Here is a 21,506-nt window from a genome sequence, read left to right on the forward strand (position 1 = left end):
GCTATGACATCGAGGACATGAGGGCGTATATAGCTGATAAAGAACACAACCGATGGAGGACCAACTGGGTGTTTATGACACCATTATTTCGAGCATTGAAAATGAAAGAGGCGGTCTTTTCTTTGTGGATGCTGCAGGTGGACCTGGCAAAACATTTGTCACCAACGTTCTTCTAGATAAACTGCACCAAATGAAACACATTGCCATAGCAGTGGCGTCAAGTGGAATAGCTGCAACTCTGCTTAGTGGTGGTTGCACAGCTCATTCCTGTCTCAAACTCCTTTGGGCCTGTCCAAGAAAGAGAAGGCAAACTGCAATATCAGTTGTGAATCTATAAAAGGCAGACTTCTGGGTGAATGCAGGTTAATCATCTGGGATGAAGCAACAATGTGCCATAAGGTTTTCTTTGAAGCTCTTGACATGGCCCTTCAGGATCTGAGACACAACACCAGGCTCATGGGAGGTTCCACAGTCATGCTAGCAGTAGATTTTAGACAAACCCTTCCAGTGGTTCCAAAGGGCACAAGAAGTAAATGCCAGCATAAAGTCGTCCTACCTATGGAGCAGTGTGCAAAAGCTAAGACTCACAACCAACATGAAAGTGCAGCTCTGTGGTGATGATGCAGACAGAACCTTTTCAAAGCAACTGTTGGACGTCGATGATGGCACTTCGGATGGCGAGAAGGTTGGCCGGATAAGCTTGCCTTTTGGACATATGATATCTGATTTAAAGGAACTAATGAACAAGGTGTTTCCTAACCCGAGGAACCAGTTTACATACCACAACTGGCTGAAAACCCGTGCCATTTTAGCTCCAAAGAATGTGGGAGTTGATGGTTTGAACTTTAAACTTCTGGAACAGTTGCCAGGTGAGCTCCACATCGACAATTCCATTGACACTGTACTCAACACTGATGAAGCTGTGAATTATCCAGTTGAATTCTGGCCTCCCACCTTACAACTTGCACCTCAAAATTGGGGCACCAGGTATGCTACTTTGAAACCTCAATCCACCAAAGCTTTGCAATGACACACGACTTTTGACTGGTAAAGCAAGCGGTGGGCCTGTATTCATTCCTAGAATTCAACTTATTCCCTTGGATATGCCTTTCCAGTACAAGCACCTGCAATTCCCGTTGAAATTGAGCTTTGCAATGAGGATTAACAAGGCCCAGAGACAGTCCTTGAACATGGTAGGTTTGAACCTTGCGGAACCAGTTTTCTCCCATGGCCAACTTTGTGTGGGATGCTCAAGTGTCGGCAATCTTAATTATTTGTTTATTTATGCCCCAGAATGAAAGAAGAAAAATGTTGTTTATCAAGCTCTGCAAATTTAATAAGATTCACCAAATCATCAGGTATTTATATTTTAACTGTAATATTTATAAGTGTTGTAAATGCATTGATAATCTACATGTTATTTTATTTTTAAATCTACATGCAGATTTATTTGTATGTAAAACTAAATGTCAATCTGTTTCTACATTCATTGTAAATCTATTTCAACACTAGCACCCCTAAGGGTTATATTCCTTGGGAATGCACAAAAGCCCTTTTTAGAGCTATATACTTTGAATTGTTATTATCTCATATTTGATTAGCCTGTTGTTACGTAACATGCTTCATGATTTTAGTATACCTACCTTATTGGTATTTCCTCCTAAGTTCTATATACTCTGGGAATGCATTAAAGCCCTTTTTGGGGATACTTTATTTGAATTCTTACTATCGGGTAACTAATTTCCTGTTATTACATAACTGACTTCACAATTTGGGTATTCATAACTTATTGGGAATTCTTAAAAACAAAATCCTGGGTAAGACAGGTTGGTATTCTCTGTAAATGCACAAAAACCATTTTAAGGTCTACATACTTTGTATTATTATTATTGAATTAGCAAAACAATTGAGAACAGAACCAAGGGATAAGCCCCACTTTTCCGGAAATTACCGGGTATGTCAGCTAGTAAACCACTAAGTGTTTGCTCCACATATATCTTCACCAATGAGGTTAATATTTCTCCTGCAGAAAACAAGGTACTTCTGCAAAAAACTCAGTTTTTAGAAGTTGATGGCTCACCTTCATCTGCTCAACCTCAGTCTTATTCTAACAAACACGTCACTCAATTCAAAATCCTCTTCATTCCTTTCCAGTTGACCTCTTGATAACACACCTAGTTTTTATTCATTATTTTTGTTTAGCTCTGGATTAGCCTAACAGAACAATGATCAAATCATCCTGACCATGACCATTCCATTTTCAGACACATCTAGGACCACATTATCCAACGTGTTCTTTGTTTTTATCTACATTTCTTTCCTGTTTCTTCCTTTTCATTTTCCTCCGTTCTTTTTTATTTCCTTCCATCCTTCCTTCCAAACTTCATCTCTGTTGGATTGCCAAACTTAGGGTAACATCCTTTTTTTCCCCCCTGATCTACTTTTCTAGGGAAATCTAGCATCTGATTTTAGTAAGTCAAACGACCCCACAGAAATTTTCTCTCTTTAGTTTTTGACTAAGTTGTTTCACATTTTATTTTGATAGATCTAACATACCCCACAGTTTCACGCCACTACCTTTAGCAGTACTCACTCTGTTTCAAGCCCACATTTTCTCCGCAGATGTTGAAGTTGAACATCAATCACATAAATCTAGGAGGATCTGCAAATATAAACACTATCTTTCTTCCTCTGACCAACTGATACAAAAACTTTAAATCAGTCAACAGATAATTATAATTTGGAAACATACCGCTTGCTTTTAATTTTGTTTTTCCATTGCTGCTTAATTTCTTGGTAATTTAACAAGGCTTTATATTTCATCAACTCACTTCGCCGTATTTGGGCCTGAAAGAGAAAATAATCTCGTATTTGGACAAGTTCTTATCAATTACATGCACATAGGAACTTTGCACACCAGTTTTTCATGTAAGCAAGTTGACTAGCCCTTTGCTTAACCTTTCTCCATTTCAAAAGGAAGGGACAATGTCAGTGGTATCCTCCGATTCTTCTTACAGTGTAACATAGCCAATGCTGTAACAGAGAGAAGAATCAATTCCATCCAGAAAAGAGGAAAACCAAAATTAATCTTGGTGAGATTTGAACTCATAAAAGGAAAAAAAATACAAGGCATTCTACCTTACGCTCAAACTTCTCTGCCAATCTACCATCTATTTCACTTTGTGAATTAGGGGATCTAAATGTGTGTGATGTGTGCAAATCTTCCAACCAGCCACAGAAATAGAAGATTCTGTAAGCAGATGAGAGACAATATTCTCTTTTCTCACTAAATAAGATGCTAATATATTCCAGACAAACATACCTCACAAAAAAAAAATGTTTTATACCTATTTCTTTAACTTAATAAAAAGAGGTAAGAAAAATGCTTTGTTCTTACAAGTATAATGAAATGCTTAAGATCGAAAATAAATTTGTGACCAAAGACTTGCTAGCTGGATAATTTATCCAACTGGCAACTATATGTATATTACAAATATCACAAAAACCAAAATGAGACTTTAAAGGTAAGAGCTAAGCACACCCCACCACACCTGTTTTTTTTTTTTAATTACTAACAGGATAAACCCTAGTATAGACACCAGTCTATTACAAGTCCTAAATGATCTGGTAATTATTCTTACAATTAAGGTGAACTAAGGCTATAGTGTACTATTCCAGAAACACTATGAAGAGAGAGAAATATCTCCTGCAATAGAAGAACAGTCTATCATAGAAAATACTCCTAAATGACGAAGGAGCGATTCTTATCAACAGCTGGCTATTGCATTGAGATATTGTACAATATATTATACTGCCACAAAGAAAACAATATGAGATAAATTTCTTCTTGGATATCAAACCAGTAATATTTCTTGATGATGTAATAGCTAGTCTTACTGACAGCTATGTGGACAGAATTAAATAGAATATAGGAAACCAGACAAGAGACACTGACGAGAGATACAAGTGTCTATCTAAGATAGTAATTCCTGATGATTTGCTGCTACCTATTAATAGACAAGCTAAGTGAACTGAGGATTGAAGAAATTTTGTAAAATACATCAGCAGTTACGGTAATAATAAAAAATCCACATATACACATGGATATATATATATTTGCATAACTATATACAGAGTGTTTGGGTTAAACTTGACAGTTTGCATAAAAGGAAAAGAAAACAATATCCCATCCAAAAATAAAGGTATTTTAAAAAATCAAAAAATATCAATTAGATATGGCTAGGAGATAATCTACTAAAAGTAACTATCTTCTGCTTCTACCATGGCCTCAACACAGCCCCAGAATTTAGCACATGCATTCCTCACTGTGTCCCTAGGAAGACCTTCAAACACTTCTTTGATCTTAGCCACCTGCTCAGCCTTGGTGTTGCATGTAGAGTAGTTCATGTATTTCTCAACCATGTCCCACAGATATTCATGGGACATATATTGGGGGGAATTAGTAAGTCAGAAATAAGGGCTGGTGAAGTTATAGAAATTCTCCAAAAACCACTTCTGACTCTTTCTAGAGGAATGGCAAGGAGCCAAATCCTGCTGCCACACAGAAGACCTTCCAGAAGCAACTTTCTCAAACCAGGATTTGACCAGTCTCCAACAGCTTCACAAAGCTGCCTAAATTGAGCCCAAGGCCCTGTTCAAAGATGAGGGATAGTATGATATCACTGTCACTGGAGACACACCTAAAACCATCACAGTTTGGGAGTAATTGGTTTTCATGACATGTAGGACATCACATGGATTGTAGGCAAGCTATGTGTTGCTCTGGATGTTGTGCAACTCGTCCTGACAGTTCTTTTCATCTGAGAAGAACCAAATCATCCCTGGCTCAACAGGATGCTCCAGCTTGTTCAGGAGCTTCTTTACTTTCGTCAAGTAGTTCTCCTTGCCTTGGCCGTCAGAATTTGTCCCTTACACATCTTGTAAAGGTGGTGGCTAAGGTCCTCATTCGGGACCAGCTTCATAGTAGCAATTCCAACATCCATTTCTCTTGCTAAAGCTCAGATTCCATTGCTTGGAGCTCGGATCTTCCATCACTTAGTTCCACAGTGGTTGGATGAATTCTGAAATGCAGATGCAGTCAGAAAGCCAGCTGTGCCTCTACCTGCAGGCTACAGCTTTGGTGTCTCCGTTGCTGCAGCTGTCCATATCACATTTTACATCCTTTACAGTGTTCACAGAGCACTGAGCAGCAGTTATGATGTCAGTGTTTTGATACCCAGTGCAAATCATCATGATATAGGTAACTCTTTTCCAATATCCAGATGCCTTCAGCTAATTTTTTCAACTACAATTTTAATCTTCATGCTCACCAACATTATTGATGGTTCACCAATACATCAAGCTATTCCTGAAAAAAGAAGAAATTAAAAAAAAAAATTGCAAAATTTACACACATGAAAGCACACTCACATACCCAGTATATACTGAGTGACTTTTGAAGGACTAATGCTTTTGTCTTATTTTTATCCATATAGATAGAACATTAGTCTCTCTCTTATAATATCCCCCAAAAGAATGACAGGAGCCTATTGCACATAGCATGGAGTGCCAGTGGAATTTGAACTCAAAAGGTAAACTTAGCTGAACATCACATGCTATTTTGTCAAACACTCCACTGATTCTTCCAATCCTCTGCTCTTCCTTCATAATAATAAATAATAAAGGCTTCCAATTAGGCAAACTGTCAGCAACTCTGAGGAGAGAAAATTAGTTGATTACCATCAGTAGTTGACTGGTACTTACTGACCCCAGAAAATTTAAAACAAAATTGATCCCCAAAACAAATACCACAAAATATTATCTACAATAATTCTTTCTAATTTTGGCAGAGGAGAGTACTTAACAGGAAAAAATGAACGGTAAAGTCAAACTCAGTGGATTTTAACTCAGAATGTGTCCAACATGCTAATGATTCTAGCAGTTCATCACCCTTATTATTTATGATACCTTTTATTTCCTACAAGAACCAGATACATATAAAAATTTCTGTAACAAGGCCTCATATTTGGGGAAGGAGTACAGTTAATTTTACTGATACCAATATATGACTGGTATTTTATCAATCCTGAAAGGATTAAAAAGCAAAGTTTACTTCAGTAGGATTTGAAATTAGAACATAAGTTGTAACTAAATATTAAATGACATTTATCTGTCACTCTGACACTTCTGCTAATCCAACAATAATTAGCAAGACCCATGGAAATTTCAGGATGTAAGTCAGCATATTTGAAAACATTGTTAATATATTAAACACAAGTAAAGAATTTCAAAAATATTCTACCATTTAATCAAAATGGTACATTGAAATGTAATTGAAATGAACTTAGAAGGTACTGCTTATTTACGTTATTTTATGTGTTTAATAGATATGATGTGCTTTATAGTTTAAGGAAATAGAAGATGAATTAAAATAAAACATTTTCATATATATATAAAAATAAACTACACTTTTTGAAGTCCAACCAAGACCAAGGCTCATATTATTTTCGTTTCTTTTCATTTCATTTCCACTATCTCACATATCTAATGATATATCTACAGACTCACCTACATACATGTTTAGCTAGCTAGCTAATTAACTATCATATCCATTTTCCCTTCTGTTGATGCCTGTATTCTCATTATACTGATAACAATTCAAACCTAATAACAAAACAATAATAATAATGGCAGTACCCCAGCTTGGCCACAAACTTTGATCTGAAACATGTAAAAGATAAAAGTATAACATCCACAGCTATTTGCTAAGTTTATTTCACTTTAATTTAACTACCTATTGATATATCTTTTAATGCATAAATTGAAAGATCTTCTTGACATTGTTTCATTACACATTTCAAATGTACCTGAGATTTGAACATACAAATGCAGAATAATATAGATCTTCACCATCTCTCTCTCTCTCTCTCTTATATATATATATCCCTTATTAGGCAAACGGCCAGCCATGTAGAAACAAAAGGACTGAAATTTTGGGGAAAGTGGCAAGTTGATTACCTCAACCACAGTGCTCAACTGGTACTTATTTTATCGACCTTGAAAAGATGAAAAGGTAAATTCAATATAAATGAGATCTGAACCCCAGAATGTAAAACCAAAAGAAAAGCCACTTTAATGATTTGAAATTTTGCCACAAGGGCAGCATTTTCAAGGTGGGGGATAAGTCGATTACATCGACCCCAGTGTTTCATGGGTACTAAATTTATCAACCCTGAAAGGATGAAAGGCAAAGTTGACCTTGGCAGAATTTGAACTCAGAACATAGAGACAGATAAAATACTACTAAGCATTTTGCCTGGCATGCTAACAATTCTGCCAGATCATCGTAAGGAAAAAGAAGAAGAAGAAAAAGAAGAGGAGGTGGAGGAATCAGAGAGTGCAAATCCACCAACGTCCTCTGAACGATTAGCCAGAGATGATTTTTAAAATGAGAATATCTGAAATAAACTTGACTGCTCTCACAAATGAGAATACTAAAAATGGACCTGACCACTCTCAAAAATTAAGTAAAAAAACAAAAATAATCCAGAATCCTTGTCTAGTACTGGATTGATCCCAAAATCTAATCAGTTCCTCCCAGTCACAAGGCCAAACATCCTTGAAAGTTTCATCCAAATCCATCTAGCAGTTCTTGAGATATCTTGTCCATGGACAAATAAACAAACATAACTGAAAACAATACCCCCACCTTCGCTAAGGTGGAGGTAATAATATTTGGTCTGCAGGCACAAGCTCATAGGCAAAAGTCCACAAAAATACAAATAACTAGAATGACTCTAGAATTTGGCAGGTGATCATTTTATCAAACCAGGCGGATAAAGTTATCAGCAGGATTCAAAAACAGAATATAAACAGGCATCATGAAATACCATAAGTCTATGGTCTGAAAATTCAACCACTAACCAATCTCATTATTAATAGTAATAAAAAATATAAGACCTAATAATAACATAAAACATTATATAATTAATAAACAAGATAGCTTTTACCTTCTTAAGATCCATTGCTTTCAAAGCACGTTGTTCAACTCTTGATAGAGGCTGGCAATCAGTCGGCATGTGTTCATCTCCATGAAGTAGCTTATACACCTCAAGCTCAAGAGAATTGTGAGGCTGGGAAAGACATGACAAATGATAACAATAAAATGATTTATAATACATGGGCACAAGGCTACAAATTAAAATATCTGAGCTCAGCATGTAACCAAATATCACAGTGAATTTCATGCGATAGTATACTGATCTTACAAGCCAAGTGTGTGTGTGTGTGTGTGTGTGTGTGTGTAAATGCACATAAACGTTCGCTTACTTTTGTGCTTCTCTGAAAATCACTCAGCTACTTCCAAATCCACTGTCAACAAGTCATCCACTGACTTTGCACCTTTAAAGGCATGTGGAATAAGACCTTAGAGTTTGTGACAGGAAAGGCACCTGGTTGTAAAACAAGGCCTAAATAATATATGTCTAACCCATGCTAGCATGGTAAAATAGAACCATAAGGATGTGTAAATAATCCAACCCAAGAAACTATAAAAGAAACACTAAATGTGGAATAATAATAATAAAAGCTTAATTTTTGCTGAGTGGGTGATTACAAAAACTTAATTAGATTAGGTTGTGATTGGGGAGAGTCATAATGCCTTTGTATCGAATACACTCACCAGTCCAATTTTCACTCCTTTATTATTATTTTTTTTTGTCTTCCAAAAATTTACGTTGTTTTTGCAACTTGGAGCTACATTACTTTTGCATCTAAGACTCTGTTACATGTGTGTGCATGTGTGCACACCAGTGTACTTGTGTGAGCACGTATGCATGTATGTATGTATTCTGCATATTCATGTGTTTGTGCATGCTCGTGTATGTGCGTGTGTGTCTATTTGTGTGTAGCTCTGCTTCCTTGCGTGTTTGTCTGTGTCTATGTGTATGAGTTTATGATTATATACGTGCATCTGTTATGTATAGATGTGTCTCTATGTCTTTGTGTGTATGCATGTGTATATATATCGTCATGTGTTTCTGTCTGCTTTTGTGTTATGATGTTTTACTGTGATTGCAGTCTTCTGGTATAATCATTTAACAACTATCAATCCACCAACATGTAATTCCAATATCCCTTCTCAAATGACTTCTAATGACTGTTTTTACACAGCATCTGCACATACCACACTGTTTTTTGTATCTCCAGCACACATGCATACTTATACAATTTAGAATCATCTAGCACATTTTCTCTTTTTAAGTTCGACTTTCCGAGAGTCAATACTTCTATTTATTACCACCTTTCTCCCCCGCCTACTTTTTTTTTTTACTTCCTTAAGGAGAAATTGGAATATTTTTTTCTTTTTGGTTCAATTTTCAACATTTCTGTCTGCTTTCTTTTCCTAGATGATGTACACAATGGTTCAACTATTTCTTGCGGTATCAGAACATTAAACATTTCATAGAGAAATTCCATTGGCTCTTCTTGCCTTATCTTTTCTTCTGTAAATCTTTTTTTTTTTTTAAGTTCAGATGTCTCTTGTGTTCCCCATGTATTCCCTTTTACCATATATGTTATTCTTCCTAAATGCTTAATTTTTTTCCTTCTTCCTAACTTTGCCCTTTTTATATTTTTTAAAAAACACTGTCACCTATATTGAAATACTTCATTTTACTTTCAGTGTTTCTCTGTATTTTTTGTTTTCTTTCCAGTAGTAGTTTATCAAATACTGACCTGACTTCCCTGGCAAACATTAATTCAGCTGGCGACATACCCGACTCTGTGTTGGGGTTAGGTGTTATTCTGTAGACACGCAAGAATTGAGTCAATGTAGTATCCACTAATAATAATAGTTTTCCTTTCTCTTAAATGTGTCTATGAAACGTTCCATATGTTCATTGGTTCTTGGATGGTATGGTGGGGTGGTAACATGCTCTATTGAATGCATTTTACAAAAGTTTTTAAATTCCTTTGCTGTGAACTGTGTTCCGTTATCAGACACAATAGTGTCTAGAACATAAAATTGTGCAAAAAGTTAATCCAAAAATTCTATTATTTTAGAGGTTGGCTTTCTGCATTTACATATTTCTGGCCATTCCGTGTAACTATCTACAACTACTAGATAAATTCACACCATTTAGTGGCCCTGCAAAGTCTAGATGCAATTTAGACCAAGGTATGTCCGTCTTTGGCCACAACTGAATTTTTATTGGTGGTGCTTTTGCTACTAGGGAACAATCCCTGCAGGCTTTAACCAGTTTTTAAATATCCTGATCCATATCCAGCCAGTAAATATAGCTTCTCAATAAGTACCTTCATCCTCCCAATTCCTGACGTGAAATTCTTTTAACATCCAATTTTGTAAAGAAACAGGTACTACAACCCCTTTTGAGCATACATCAATACATCGTTGCATATCGAATAGCATTTTGATTCCATGTTACACTCAGCTACATAAATTTTTATCTTTGTCTCAGACTTTACTATTTCTTTCATTTTATTTATAAACACATCTTTCTCTGCTTCATTTTTTAATTTGTCTAATGTGACTGGTAGTTCGTGCACTACATTGCAGAATATATTTATTATTTCCATTTCAGATTTTAGTGCTGCTATTACTGTCTCCTCTAACAGTTCATTGTGCTTAGGGATCAATCTTGACAGTCCGCACATGTCCCAGTTTTTCGATGGTAGAAATTCCAACTTAAAATCATAATTTAGCAGGATCATCCCCCAGCGCTGCAACCGGTTGGCTGTGTGTGTGTAGGGATACCCTTTTCCGATTTGTTAATTGGTAACAATAGGTGGTGATCTGTTTGCAGACTGAATTCCCTTCCATGTATAAATTTGTGAAATTTTTCACTGCAAAGATAATGGCTAGTGCCTCCTTCTCAATTTGGTTATAGACCTTTTCAGCCGATAAGAATGAATGCGATGCCTGTGCGATAGGTTTTAAACTACTGTTTTCAAACTTGTGTAGAATTATCGCTCTAATCCCATTATCACTAGCATCTGACGCTACTACTATTTTTAGTTTTGGATCATAATGTGATAATGACAGCTCTGATGTTAAAACCTTTTTAATTTCTTCGAATGCCTTTTGGCATCTGTCAGACCAATACCATTTAACATCTTTTTTAATAGGTTGTTTGGGGGTGCTCTTAGCTCATGCATGTTCAGTATATACGTTTGATAATAATTTGAAAACCCCCAAGAACACTTATAATGTTGCAATATTTTCCGGCAGTAGCATATCTTTTTATCACCATCGCTCTTGCAAGATCTGGTCAGCGACCCTTTTTATCAATCACTTGTCCCAGATACTTTATTTCTAGCATAAAAAACACGCACTTTTCTTCACTCAGTTTAAATCTATACCCCTTTATCTTCTCAAAAACCATTTTAACATGTTCCTCATGCTGGTGTCTAGACTCACTTTTTATGAGTATGTCATCCAAATACGCTATAGCAAAACCAGTATCCGCAAACATAGTGTCCACCTGTTGAAAAATACTAGGTGTGGCCTTTAACCCAAAAGGAAGTCTGTTAAACTTGTGTGTTTATAGTTAGCAGTTTCAAACATTCCTCATCAACTTGTAAGTACACCTCCGACAAATCAGTTTTGAAAAGAATTTACCTCCATTAAGCTTGGCAAAAATTTCCTCTGGACTTAGCAAAGGGTAATTATATGTCCTCAGACATTCATTCAAACCAGTTGAAAAGTCAGCACAGACCCTTATTTTATTATTTTTCTTCTTTACATAGACAGTTGGCTTTTATTTTATCCTTGTTTATTATAGGTCGACATGCCTGTATATTTATGTCGTCCCTTTCAATTTTTTCTGTGTCTTGTAGATTAATTATCCTTTGGCATTCTTCCGCCATTGTTTGTAAAGTTAATTTAGTATCTTATTAATATTCAAGCTCATATTTCCCCATCTTTACTTGCAGTTAATCCTTTTAAGAAGATTAAATATTTGAACATGTCTGGAGTCAACTTGCTTAGCTTGAATTTTTCACATTCTTTGTTTATGATACCTGCATATGTAACAAAGTCATGTTTCATTCTTTTTCAAATTCAGGTATTCCCAGCGAATGTTAAATAATGAAATCCTTTCACTGAATATCTTTGCTAATAGGCTAATTGTTTCCTCAAAACAAATTTCTGGCGGTTTCCTTGGCAAGATGAAATTGCAGTATTTTTTGTTCTGCCAGTGCTAATTTTCATAAAAGAAGCCTTACCTTCTTTTCATCTGTCCAACTTTTACATTCTTCCTTAAATATTTCTCCATACCTGCTAAAGTATGCTGAAAACGTAATCCCTTCTTCAGGATTATAGACAAATTCCTCTATTGAATTAACTATTCCATCTGCTGAAAACAAACCGGAGATGTTCTTCAACTGAATCAATAATTCTAACAGCTGCTGAGTTTGGTGGTGTTGTTGCTAACAGTTCTTCCATGCTAAGAATTTTGAATGTCTTACTATTATGAAGTGCATAAAATTAGAATCCTTACCACCACTTGTACAAAGTGAGAGGATTTTTTATATTTTCCACTGTGAGTAGTATCTCATCCTCATCGCCATGGTTATGATGTTTTATTGTGATTGCAGACTTCTGGTATAATCATTTAACAACTATCAATTCACCAACACATAATTCTGATGTCACTTCTCGAATGACTTCTAATGACTGTTTTTTACATAGCATCTGCACATACCACACAGCTTTTTTGTATCTCTAGCACATGTGTACTTATACAATTTAGAACCGTCCATTCACGGGGGTGTTCAGATTCCACCACAACAATGTGATTGTCTGTTCGTATTATCTATGTATCTATCAGTTTACCTACTTAACTGCCTATTAACAAATGTACCTATGTATATTCTGTAGGTATTGGGGTACCTCTACTTTCTATGTGTATTTCCTATTTAGTATGGGGGATTTTTCATTTATGAGGACGTACTTCTGTATTTGTCTGAGTGATGGGTCTTTTGGGTGCTTGGACAAAATGCGAATGTTGAGATGGTCAAATGTGCCTCCATGTTGGTCTTTGGCATTTTGGTAGACTATTGAGGACTGTTTCTTCTCATCATATTGCCTCAAGTGTTCGTTTATTCTCTCTGCTATACTTCTAGATGTATCTCCAAATGCATACCATGTTTTTGTCTTTACAAGCACATTCTATGCACCTTATGCTATACTTCTAGGACTCTAGAAGTATAACGGAAAGAATAAATGAACACTTGAGGTAATACAAGAAACAATCCTCCATACTCTACCAACATGCCAAAGACCAACATGGAGGCACACTGGGCCAACTTGACTTCCACATTTTATCCAAACACTTGAAGGACCCATCACTCAAATACATGAATACATCCTCATAAATAAAACATACCCCATACTAAATAGGAAAAACACGTAGGAGGTAGAGATACCCCAATACTTACAGAATATACATACATATGTACATTTGCTAATAGGCAGTTAAGTAGGTACATAGGTATGTAGGTAAACAGATAGATACATAGGTAGACAGATAGACAGATAGGTAAGTACATAGGTAATACGGAATACACACATTCAAAAGAAGACAGAAATACATGACCATACATACACTTACACTCCACATATGCATACACACAAAGACATCCATATATAACAGACACACGTACATAATCACACACTCGTATGCAAGGAAGCAGAGCTACACACAAATACACACACAAGCATACAAGCACACAAACACATGAATAAGCAGAATACATACGTACATACATGCATATGTACATACATACACACACATACATACATATGTACACACACACACATACAAATGTGCATACAAAAGCATGCTGGTGTGCACAGACACGCATGCAACAAAATCTCAAACAGACAAAAGGAACACAGCTATGATAACCGGCAGTCAACATCCGTTGACAAGATTGCAAAAATAACAAAAATTTTGGGAAGACACAAATAAAACAATATCCTGCTTTTGCTTATGTGTACAGGGTAAAAAATTAGGAAATTGAACCAGTGCATGTATTGGATAGTAAGGAAGTAAGACTCCTCCCAGACACAACAAATTCACTTTAAGAATCTTGCAAACCAGATACAAAAATGAAGCTAATTAGATTAGAAATTACCTTAAAATATTTCTGCATACTGGTTTTATCAAGAACTTCCACTCTTTCATTTTTCTCTGGAAATTGAAGAAAGTCCTTCTGCAAGAAGATGGAAAAGAAAATTGTACATCATAATAATAGGACAAAGGGCATGTCAACTGCATAAACAGCAGATGAGAGAGAGAGGGAGTATGCGTGTGAGACTATGGCCAAATGATTAGTAAGTTAACTTCACAAGAACTGAGATTCTATATAAATGTGCCCATCTATATAATCACACCAACATAAATATAAGTGTGAGGTATACTCAAATGGTTATTAAGTTCACTTCACAGTCATCGGGTCCTAGTTCTCTCCAACTGTATGGCATCATTGGCAAGAGTTTTACCATAACTTCAGGTGAACTCAAGCTTTGGGAGTGAAAAGAGACAGATATTGGGTGGAAGCCTATTGGTTAGACAAATCCTGCAATTTAAAGACCCAACTTTGTTACTGATTAACTCTATGACTATGTCAGACTTGATCAAATAGACTTGTGGTCAAAGGCATTCTATCAATGACCAGCTTGTCCTTTTTCATTCCGTAGTGTATCTAGGAAGACATTATGCAATGTCTTACTTTTTCAAGGTAGTATGACTGCAGTATATAGCAGAATGAGTCAATATAGAGGCTACCTTGTAGATGAAAATATGTTGAATCTGTCTGAAAATTATGCAAATAGTATATGTCTGTGGAATATTCAGCCTCTTACTCCATAGCTCAGCAAGTAGGTGGTTTCTTTGTTGAACCACTAAGACACTCATACATGGAAATCCCATCAGGTGAATATAATTCTTTTTTTAAATAAATTGGTCAGAGTAAGAGGAATACTAACCATGACTTTCATACATGCTTCCAAACAGGTGAGATTGAATTGGCAAATGCCCAGCCCTTAAAGGATTCTACAAGTTCAATGTGTGCAGGACATGAGATCAGCAATATAACAGAAAGAAATCTATTAAAAAATGGTGGTGTAAGTAGGGCATTACATGTTTTCCTACGATGCAAATAAAAGCATTCAAGACCCGATGGTGATGGTGGTGTTAAATATCTACAGCAACAAAAGAGAAATGAGCTGAGCAGAGTCCACTGAATGTGTATAACTAAGTTGTGAAGGGTTGAATGAATGCATGTGAGATAAATAACTGGGTGTACCAGAGGTATCAACATAAGTAACAAAAAAAGGAGATACTGGTAGACATGTAGTATACATGGGTGGCTCAAATAACAGAAGTTGACTGCCATAAATAAAGTCTGCCTTGGGCTTCCAAACTTATGCGATCAGAGCTTATCTGGGTCTCCAAGGAATTCAGTTAAGTGAGACTTCAAGACTTCCTCCTGAACAGGTTTCCAGTCTGTCACAAGGTGAACTCCCAACTGCTACTGGTACATATTTTTAGTTAAGTGGGCTGGAGCAAAGAGAAATGAAATGTCCTGCACAAGAATACAATGTGCTGCCTGGTCTGAAAATTAACTCCATGACTAATGATCATGAACCCTAATGACCTAACCACAAGGCCACAAACCTATACTTGACTGCCATAAGGAGAACAAAAATGAAGTGGAGCAAAGAATAAAAACAAGAAAATCATGTGTGTGTGAGTGTGTGTGTGAGTGTGTGTATAACTTTATACAGGAGGAAAAAGATTTTATAACAAAAAGAAACTCAAGAGATGAGCACAATGTACTGTCCCAAAACATACCTTACGGTTATCCCAAACTATATTGTCCCACATTGACAGTTCTTCACAAGTTTTAGTGAATGCAGTAGCTCGGTCAATCTGTGAAATGAAAGATTTTAAATTAGTTTATATAAAAGAAAAAAATGGATATATTTTATAGTTTGAAATAGAAAAAATAACTGAACTATTTTAAAACAGTTTGGTAAACATGAGTTATTAACAGCATTCATGCACACACACACTCACATACATAGCTGTGTGGTAAAGAAGATTGCTTCCAAACCATGTGGTTTCAGGTTTCTACTATAGTTTGAACCAGCCAAAGCCTTTTGAGTGTATTTGGTAGTTGGAAACTGAAAGAAGCCCATTGAATGTATAACGTGTCCCTTGTCATGACATCACGTGATGGCTCTAAATAAGTGTCACCATCATACAAGAGAAGTAGTTCATCTCTAGTCTTCCATGAGGAAATAATGCTTTGCTTGTTAACAGGAAGCCATACAAAATCAGCCTCAACAAACTCTGATACATTCAAGCACGGAGTAGTAGATGTCAAAACAATGATGATAGATTTTGATACAGTTTCTACCGATTCTACCTACAAGGCATTATTCAGCTTAATATAGCAGATGACACTTGCTCAAAGTATCACAAAATCAGGCTAAACCTGAGACCATGTGGATGCAAAGCAAAATTCTTAACCACACTGCCACATCTTTGCCTTCTGATTTATTAAGAAAATATAATCATATTGTCATGGAAATATTGTGTATGTATGGTATGTATCAGCAACCATACCTCCACCTTTGCTCATCATTCACTACACATTCATCTCTACTTGAATCTCTAACCATCTGTTATTTTCCTCTCACACTTTAATGAACATATCCACCTGCCTTCCCAATCCTGTCCATATTTTCTCTTATACTCATCTTCTTGTATCTTGAAAGTACACTGACACCTCCTCACCATCTTTGTTTTCTTTTCACTTTCTCCCACCCACCCTTGTATAATGTGAGGTAGACATGTATTTCCTCTATAGTAAGGCACCTGTATCTGTCACTGTACCATACTTTAGCTTCTCAATACCTGGTATAAAGTCATTCCCCTCAAAACTACACATGTACTCAGTCAAAGGGTCTTCAACAACAAGACTACTATTTGTAACTCAGTGTAAAACACACAGACACATGTAAGTGCATGCACACACACACACTTATATCATCATCATTGTTTAATTCCTACTTTTCCATGCTTGCATGAGTCAGACAAAATTTGTTGAGGTTTCTTTTCTACAGTCAGAAACCTTTGTCACCAATCCTTACATTTTCTCTATGACCAGACATGCTTTTCACAAAAGACTGGAAACAAACATTGTTTGTATGAGGTGATGCCTGTTTATAATATTCACATGATGTCAAGGCAACACTACACACACACACGATGGGCATCTTCAAACCTGGGACTATAATAGAAGACATGTACCCAAGGTGTCACACAGAAGGACTGGACCTGAGTATATGGTCAAGAATCAAGCTTCTTAACCATAAAGCCAAAGATACATACATACATACATGCATGCATGCTTTTATTTCAAACATGTTATATTAAAACATGCTTTTTTTTATGAAGAATTTTTATTGTTTTTTATAATCTTTTACGTTTATCCAAGGATCATATTTATTGTTACAAAAGCTCAATACAAATTATTACCTTCTCTTTTTCATGTTTAAGTAATGGTTCTGTAATCACATTCTTCTTTCCTTGGATATTCTTCAAAGTTTTAGCTAGCTTTTTCTTATTGGTTTTATCTTTCAAAGATTGCACCAAGTCTTGAATGTGGACTTTGCTAAGGTCTTCACAGAAAATAAACCACAAGAAAAGGAACTCATTAAAGCAATGATAAAAACTAGAACACTTTATAAGTATTTATCAAAACATTACTGATATTTAATTATAAACAATCATTTTGTTATTATACACTGATATACTGAATACCAGAGGCACCTGAAGAATGATGGTTGGTACAGGAGCTGAAATATTGTAGAGGAAGATACTGGTTTGAATATATCAGTAAATAATAATTCCTCATCTCAGTATTTATTGCTCGCTATCAGCCATTGCTATCCCATTAGCCATCTATCTTTTTGTCTGTCAGTTTATAATACTTTTTTCATCTCCTTTTCATTTATCTGTCTATTTAACACTATTTTCATCTAACCCCTCACCTTAATCCTTTATTCATCATATTATTGTCTGTCTATCAATCTATAAATCTTCTCTCTTGTTTATATGTCTACTTCTCATTTGTCTACCAGTCTATCTCAATATCTATTAATCTCTCACTCTCAGCCCTATTTACAGCCACCTAACACATTTTTAAATCATTCTCTAGCAAATGCCCCTCTGAAATATCAAAATTCCTTTTGCCGCCCCTAACTACACACAATTTTCTTCCATTTTATGAACTTTATTGAACTGATATCTTGCCTATGACCATGGGAGTTTCTATATTCATTTGACTGGCTAGAAACAGCACAAAAGTTTTCCTCAAATCATCTCCAACCAATTTAAAATCTCTCTTAAACAGCACCCTCTAGAGTCTCTTTTGGTCATAGCTGACCATAGGTTTCTGTACACAGAAAGCCCCTAGTCTAAGAGGCAAACCTCAACAAGCTTTCCTGTGGAAGGCTAGCAGTTGCTCATGCATGGATACCTCTCCTCTCCACATTGTTGTCTGATGTTGTCTGGGAGAGGCAAAGCCAATGAAACATGGAATCAGTACAATTGCAGGAAGTTACTGTCAGAACACAAACAGCCTGAACAAATACTAGTTACCTATCTGACACTCCAGCAGGTTGACTAAGCCACCACTCTGGATTGGAACTTTTTCATCAATCCCTAAAAAATGGGAAGTAAGGTTGACCTCAGAACTAACACTATGAGGCATCCTATCCAACATTCTAAAGGCTCTGACAACTTGCAATCAAATTACACTCTACAACCTTAAAAAAAGAACAATACATTGGATTTAGTTGTAGATACACTGTATCCAAATGAAATTGCTACAGCTAAAAGATCTTTGATCATAAGTTTACTTAATTAAGACTGACCTGGAGCTAAACAATTAAGCCTGCTAAAAATAGTTAAAGATAAAGAGTCAGACTGGGTAAATGCTTTATAACATTTTAGTTCTAAGTCAATTTTGCCTTTTAGTGACTCTTGTCAAGTACCAGTAACTTTACTAGAGAAAGGAGAACAATTCATGCAACAACTGTTTCTCTTACAAAATAATTAAAAAAAAAAAAGTAGGAGTCAAAAATGGTTTCAAGAGCCAAAATTAAAGAACCAACATAAACAAATCGGTCACCTACCATTTGCTGCTCCAAAGTTGAATTCTGACACATTTTTTCCAACCACAGTCCTCTGGTTGTAGCGAGCCCTGAATGAGAATAATTTACACAAATTGAAAAACTAAATCTATAATGTTTCAATTCTATGAAACATTTGCATTGGTAGAACTGTTAGGGTATTACTAGTATTTAGTTACAGCCCTTTATGCTCCAAGTTCAAACTCCACTGAATTAACTTTCTTTTCCTTCCTTTCAAGGTTGATAAAATGAAGTACTAATCAAGCGCTAGGGTTGATTTAATCATCTTAAACCATCCCACCAAAATTTCTGACCTTGTACCTATGTTCGAAACAATTATAATTATTATTATTATTAGGACAGTGGGTTGGTAGAATCATTTGAGCACCAAACAAAATGCCTTGCCATGTTTCTTCCCACACTTTACATTCTGAGTTCAAATCCTACTATGGTCAACTTTGTCTTTCTGGTCAAATACTGGAGTTAATTTAATCAACTAACCCCATCCCACAAATTGTGGCCTTATGCCTAGGTTAGAGATTAATATTATTATTATGACAACAATGATGATGGCAGTGTTGGTGGTGGGTCTCCTGATTCAATGCATCAGTGGGAAAATTTTCCTTTCATGTAAGGTATCTAACCATTTCATGATCCTCATTTCTAACAAGAACAGACTATTTTATGGGATTTAATTATTAATTTGAAAATTTGAAGGAGGTTTAGTAAAATGACTCCAGTTTTTTATTTTTTTATTTGTTGGTCATTATTTTGTTGTTTAATCCCAGGTTGGTCCTCTTGAAGCAGACCTTTTTGTTTTATGATTCTATTCTTTTACAGATTTCAGTTACTGGATTGTAGCCACTTATTTGGATTTTTTTTCAGTCAATCATAACAACTACAGTACTTATTTCACCTTAGTACTTCTTTTATCGTTCAATATTTACTGTTTGGGTTAAATTATCATTTTTACTCAACACCAGTCTTGTTTTAGCAGGCAGTCTTATTTCAAACAGAAACAAATGTACATAAAACAGCAATAAAAGTTTAAGGCAATTTCCCCTGTTAAATCAGATATTAGTCTCGCAAGCCTTGTGACAATCATATTTATTATAGTTCCCTTTTGAGGCAATGTTTTACAGTCAGATACCCTTCCTTGTCACCAACATCTTTAGCTACCTCTTACACATATATGCATGTGTGTATGTATATCATGGAAAACAAAGTATAAATGTTTTGAGAGAAAAATTGAGCATAAGAGGCATCAGATCTAGAGAGCAAGAAGGAAAACTACACTTGTATGGTCATGTGATGTATATGGGTGAAGATAGCAGCATAAAATGCCAATCCCTAAATGTAGTTGAAACCTGTGGAAGAGATATACTCAAGATGACATGGGACAAAGGCAGCAAAAAAATGACCTAAAGATGTTGAGTCTCATAGAAGAGATTACATAGGACCAAAATGATGGCTGATCTGCTGTGCTCGAGAAGACCTGTTCACCTAAATAAAAATGACACCCAAAAGGCACATTGTTCATGGTTATACCTCTCTCCCTCACAACTCATCTTCCTAACACTCTGCTCTCCCTCCACTTATGTTCACTGCTCACTACATTCTCCTCCCCTCTATCTCCCACTCACCTTTCATACTCTTGCAAACTTGCTTGCATACAATTTGTCCCTGATAAATCTCTCCCCACTGCAACTCATCTTTTTAACCCCTCCATCTGTGTTCACTCACTGCCTTCCCAGTCTCCTTTTGTACTCTCACAAACTTACCCACCCACTCACCATATCCAATCTTCTGTATCACTTTACATAATCCCTTCCCTGTAACTTGAGTGTGCTATAACACATCTTCACTTATCTTCTTTCTCTCCCTTCCCAATTGGAGAAGAAATGCATCTGCTTTACTGCAAGACACCTGTCTCTATTCTTCTAGAACACACTAACCTCTCATCACCTGCCACAAAGGCACTTCCTCCCCATTCAATTAAGGGATGTGGTCTTGCAAATTACTTGGTGACCTTACTGGTGCTGGTGCCACATACAAAGCACCCGGTACACTCTTTAAAGTGGTTGGCATTAGGAAGGGCATCAAGCCATAGAAACCATGCCAAAATAGACAGCAGGACTTGGTGCAGTCCTCTGATTTGCTAGCTCTCGTCAAACTGTCCAATTCATGCCAGTATGTTAAATGATGATGATGATAAGATATATACACACACACACACACACACACACACACACACACACACACAGAAAAAGGTTCTAAA

General features: G+C 36.0%; 1 protein-coding gene across 2 annotated transcripts in view; it reads right to left on the reverse strand.

Moving 5' to 3' along the window:
• LOC106884493 (U3 small nucleolar RNA-associated protein 14 homolog A) overlaps positions 1 to 21,506 on the reverse strand; it is a 283,035-nt gene that overhangs the window by 34,018 nt on the left and 227,511 nt on the right. For both annotated transcript variants that reach the window (XM_052975329.1, XM_052975328.1), the window contains exons 4-9: positions 19,232 to 19,299; positions 17,571 to 17,713; positions 15,879 to 15,956; positions 14,158 to 14,235; positions 8,010 to 8,132; positions 2,753 to 2,847 (exon numbers count right to left, since the gene is read on the reverse strand). In XM_052975329.1, the coding sequence (XP_052831289.1) occupies positions 2,753 to 2,847; positions 8,010 to 8,132; positions 14,158 to 14,235; positions 15,879 to 15,956; positions 17,571 to 17,713; positions 19,232 to 19,299 (585 nt within the window). The remainder of the gene's footprint in view (positions 1 to 2,752; positions 2,848 to 8,009; positions 8,133 to 14,157; positions 14,236 to 15,878; positions 15,957 to 17,570; positions 17,714 to 19,231; positions 19,300 to 21,506) is intronic.

Source organism: Octopus bimaculoides, chromosome 21, assembly GCF_001194135.2.
Source record: "Octopus bimaculoides isolate UCB-OBI-ISO-001 chromosome 21, ASM119413v2, whole genome shotgun sequence".
NCBI classification, from domain to species: Eukaryota; Metazoa; Mollusca; class Cephalopoda; order Octopoda; family Octopodidae; genus Octopus; species Octopus bimaculoides.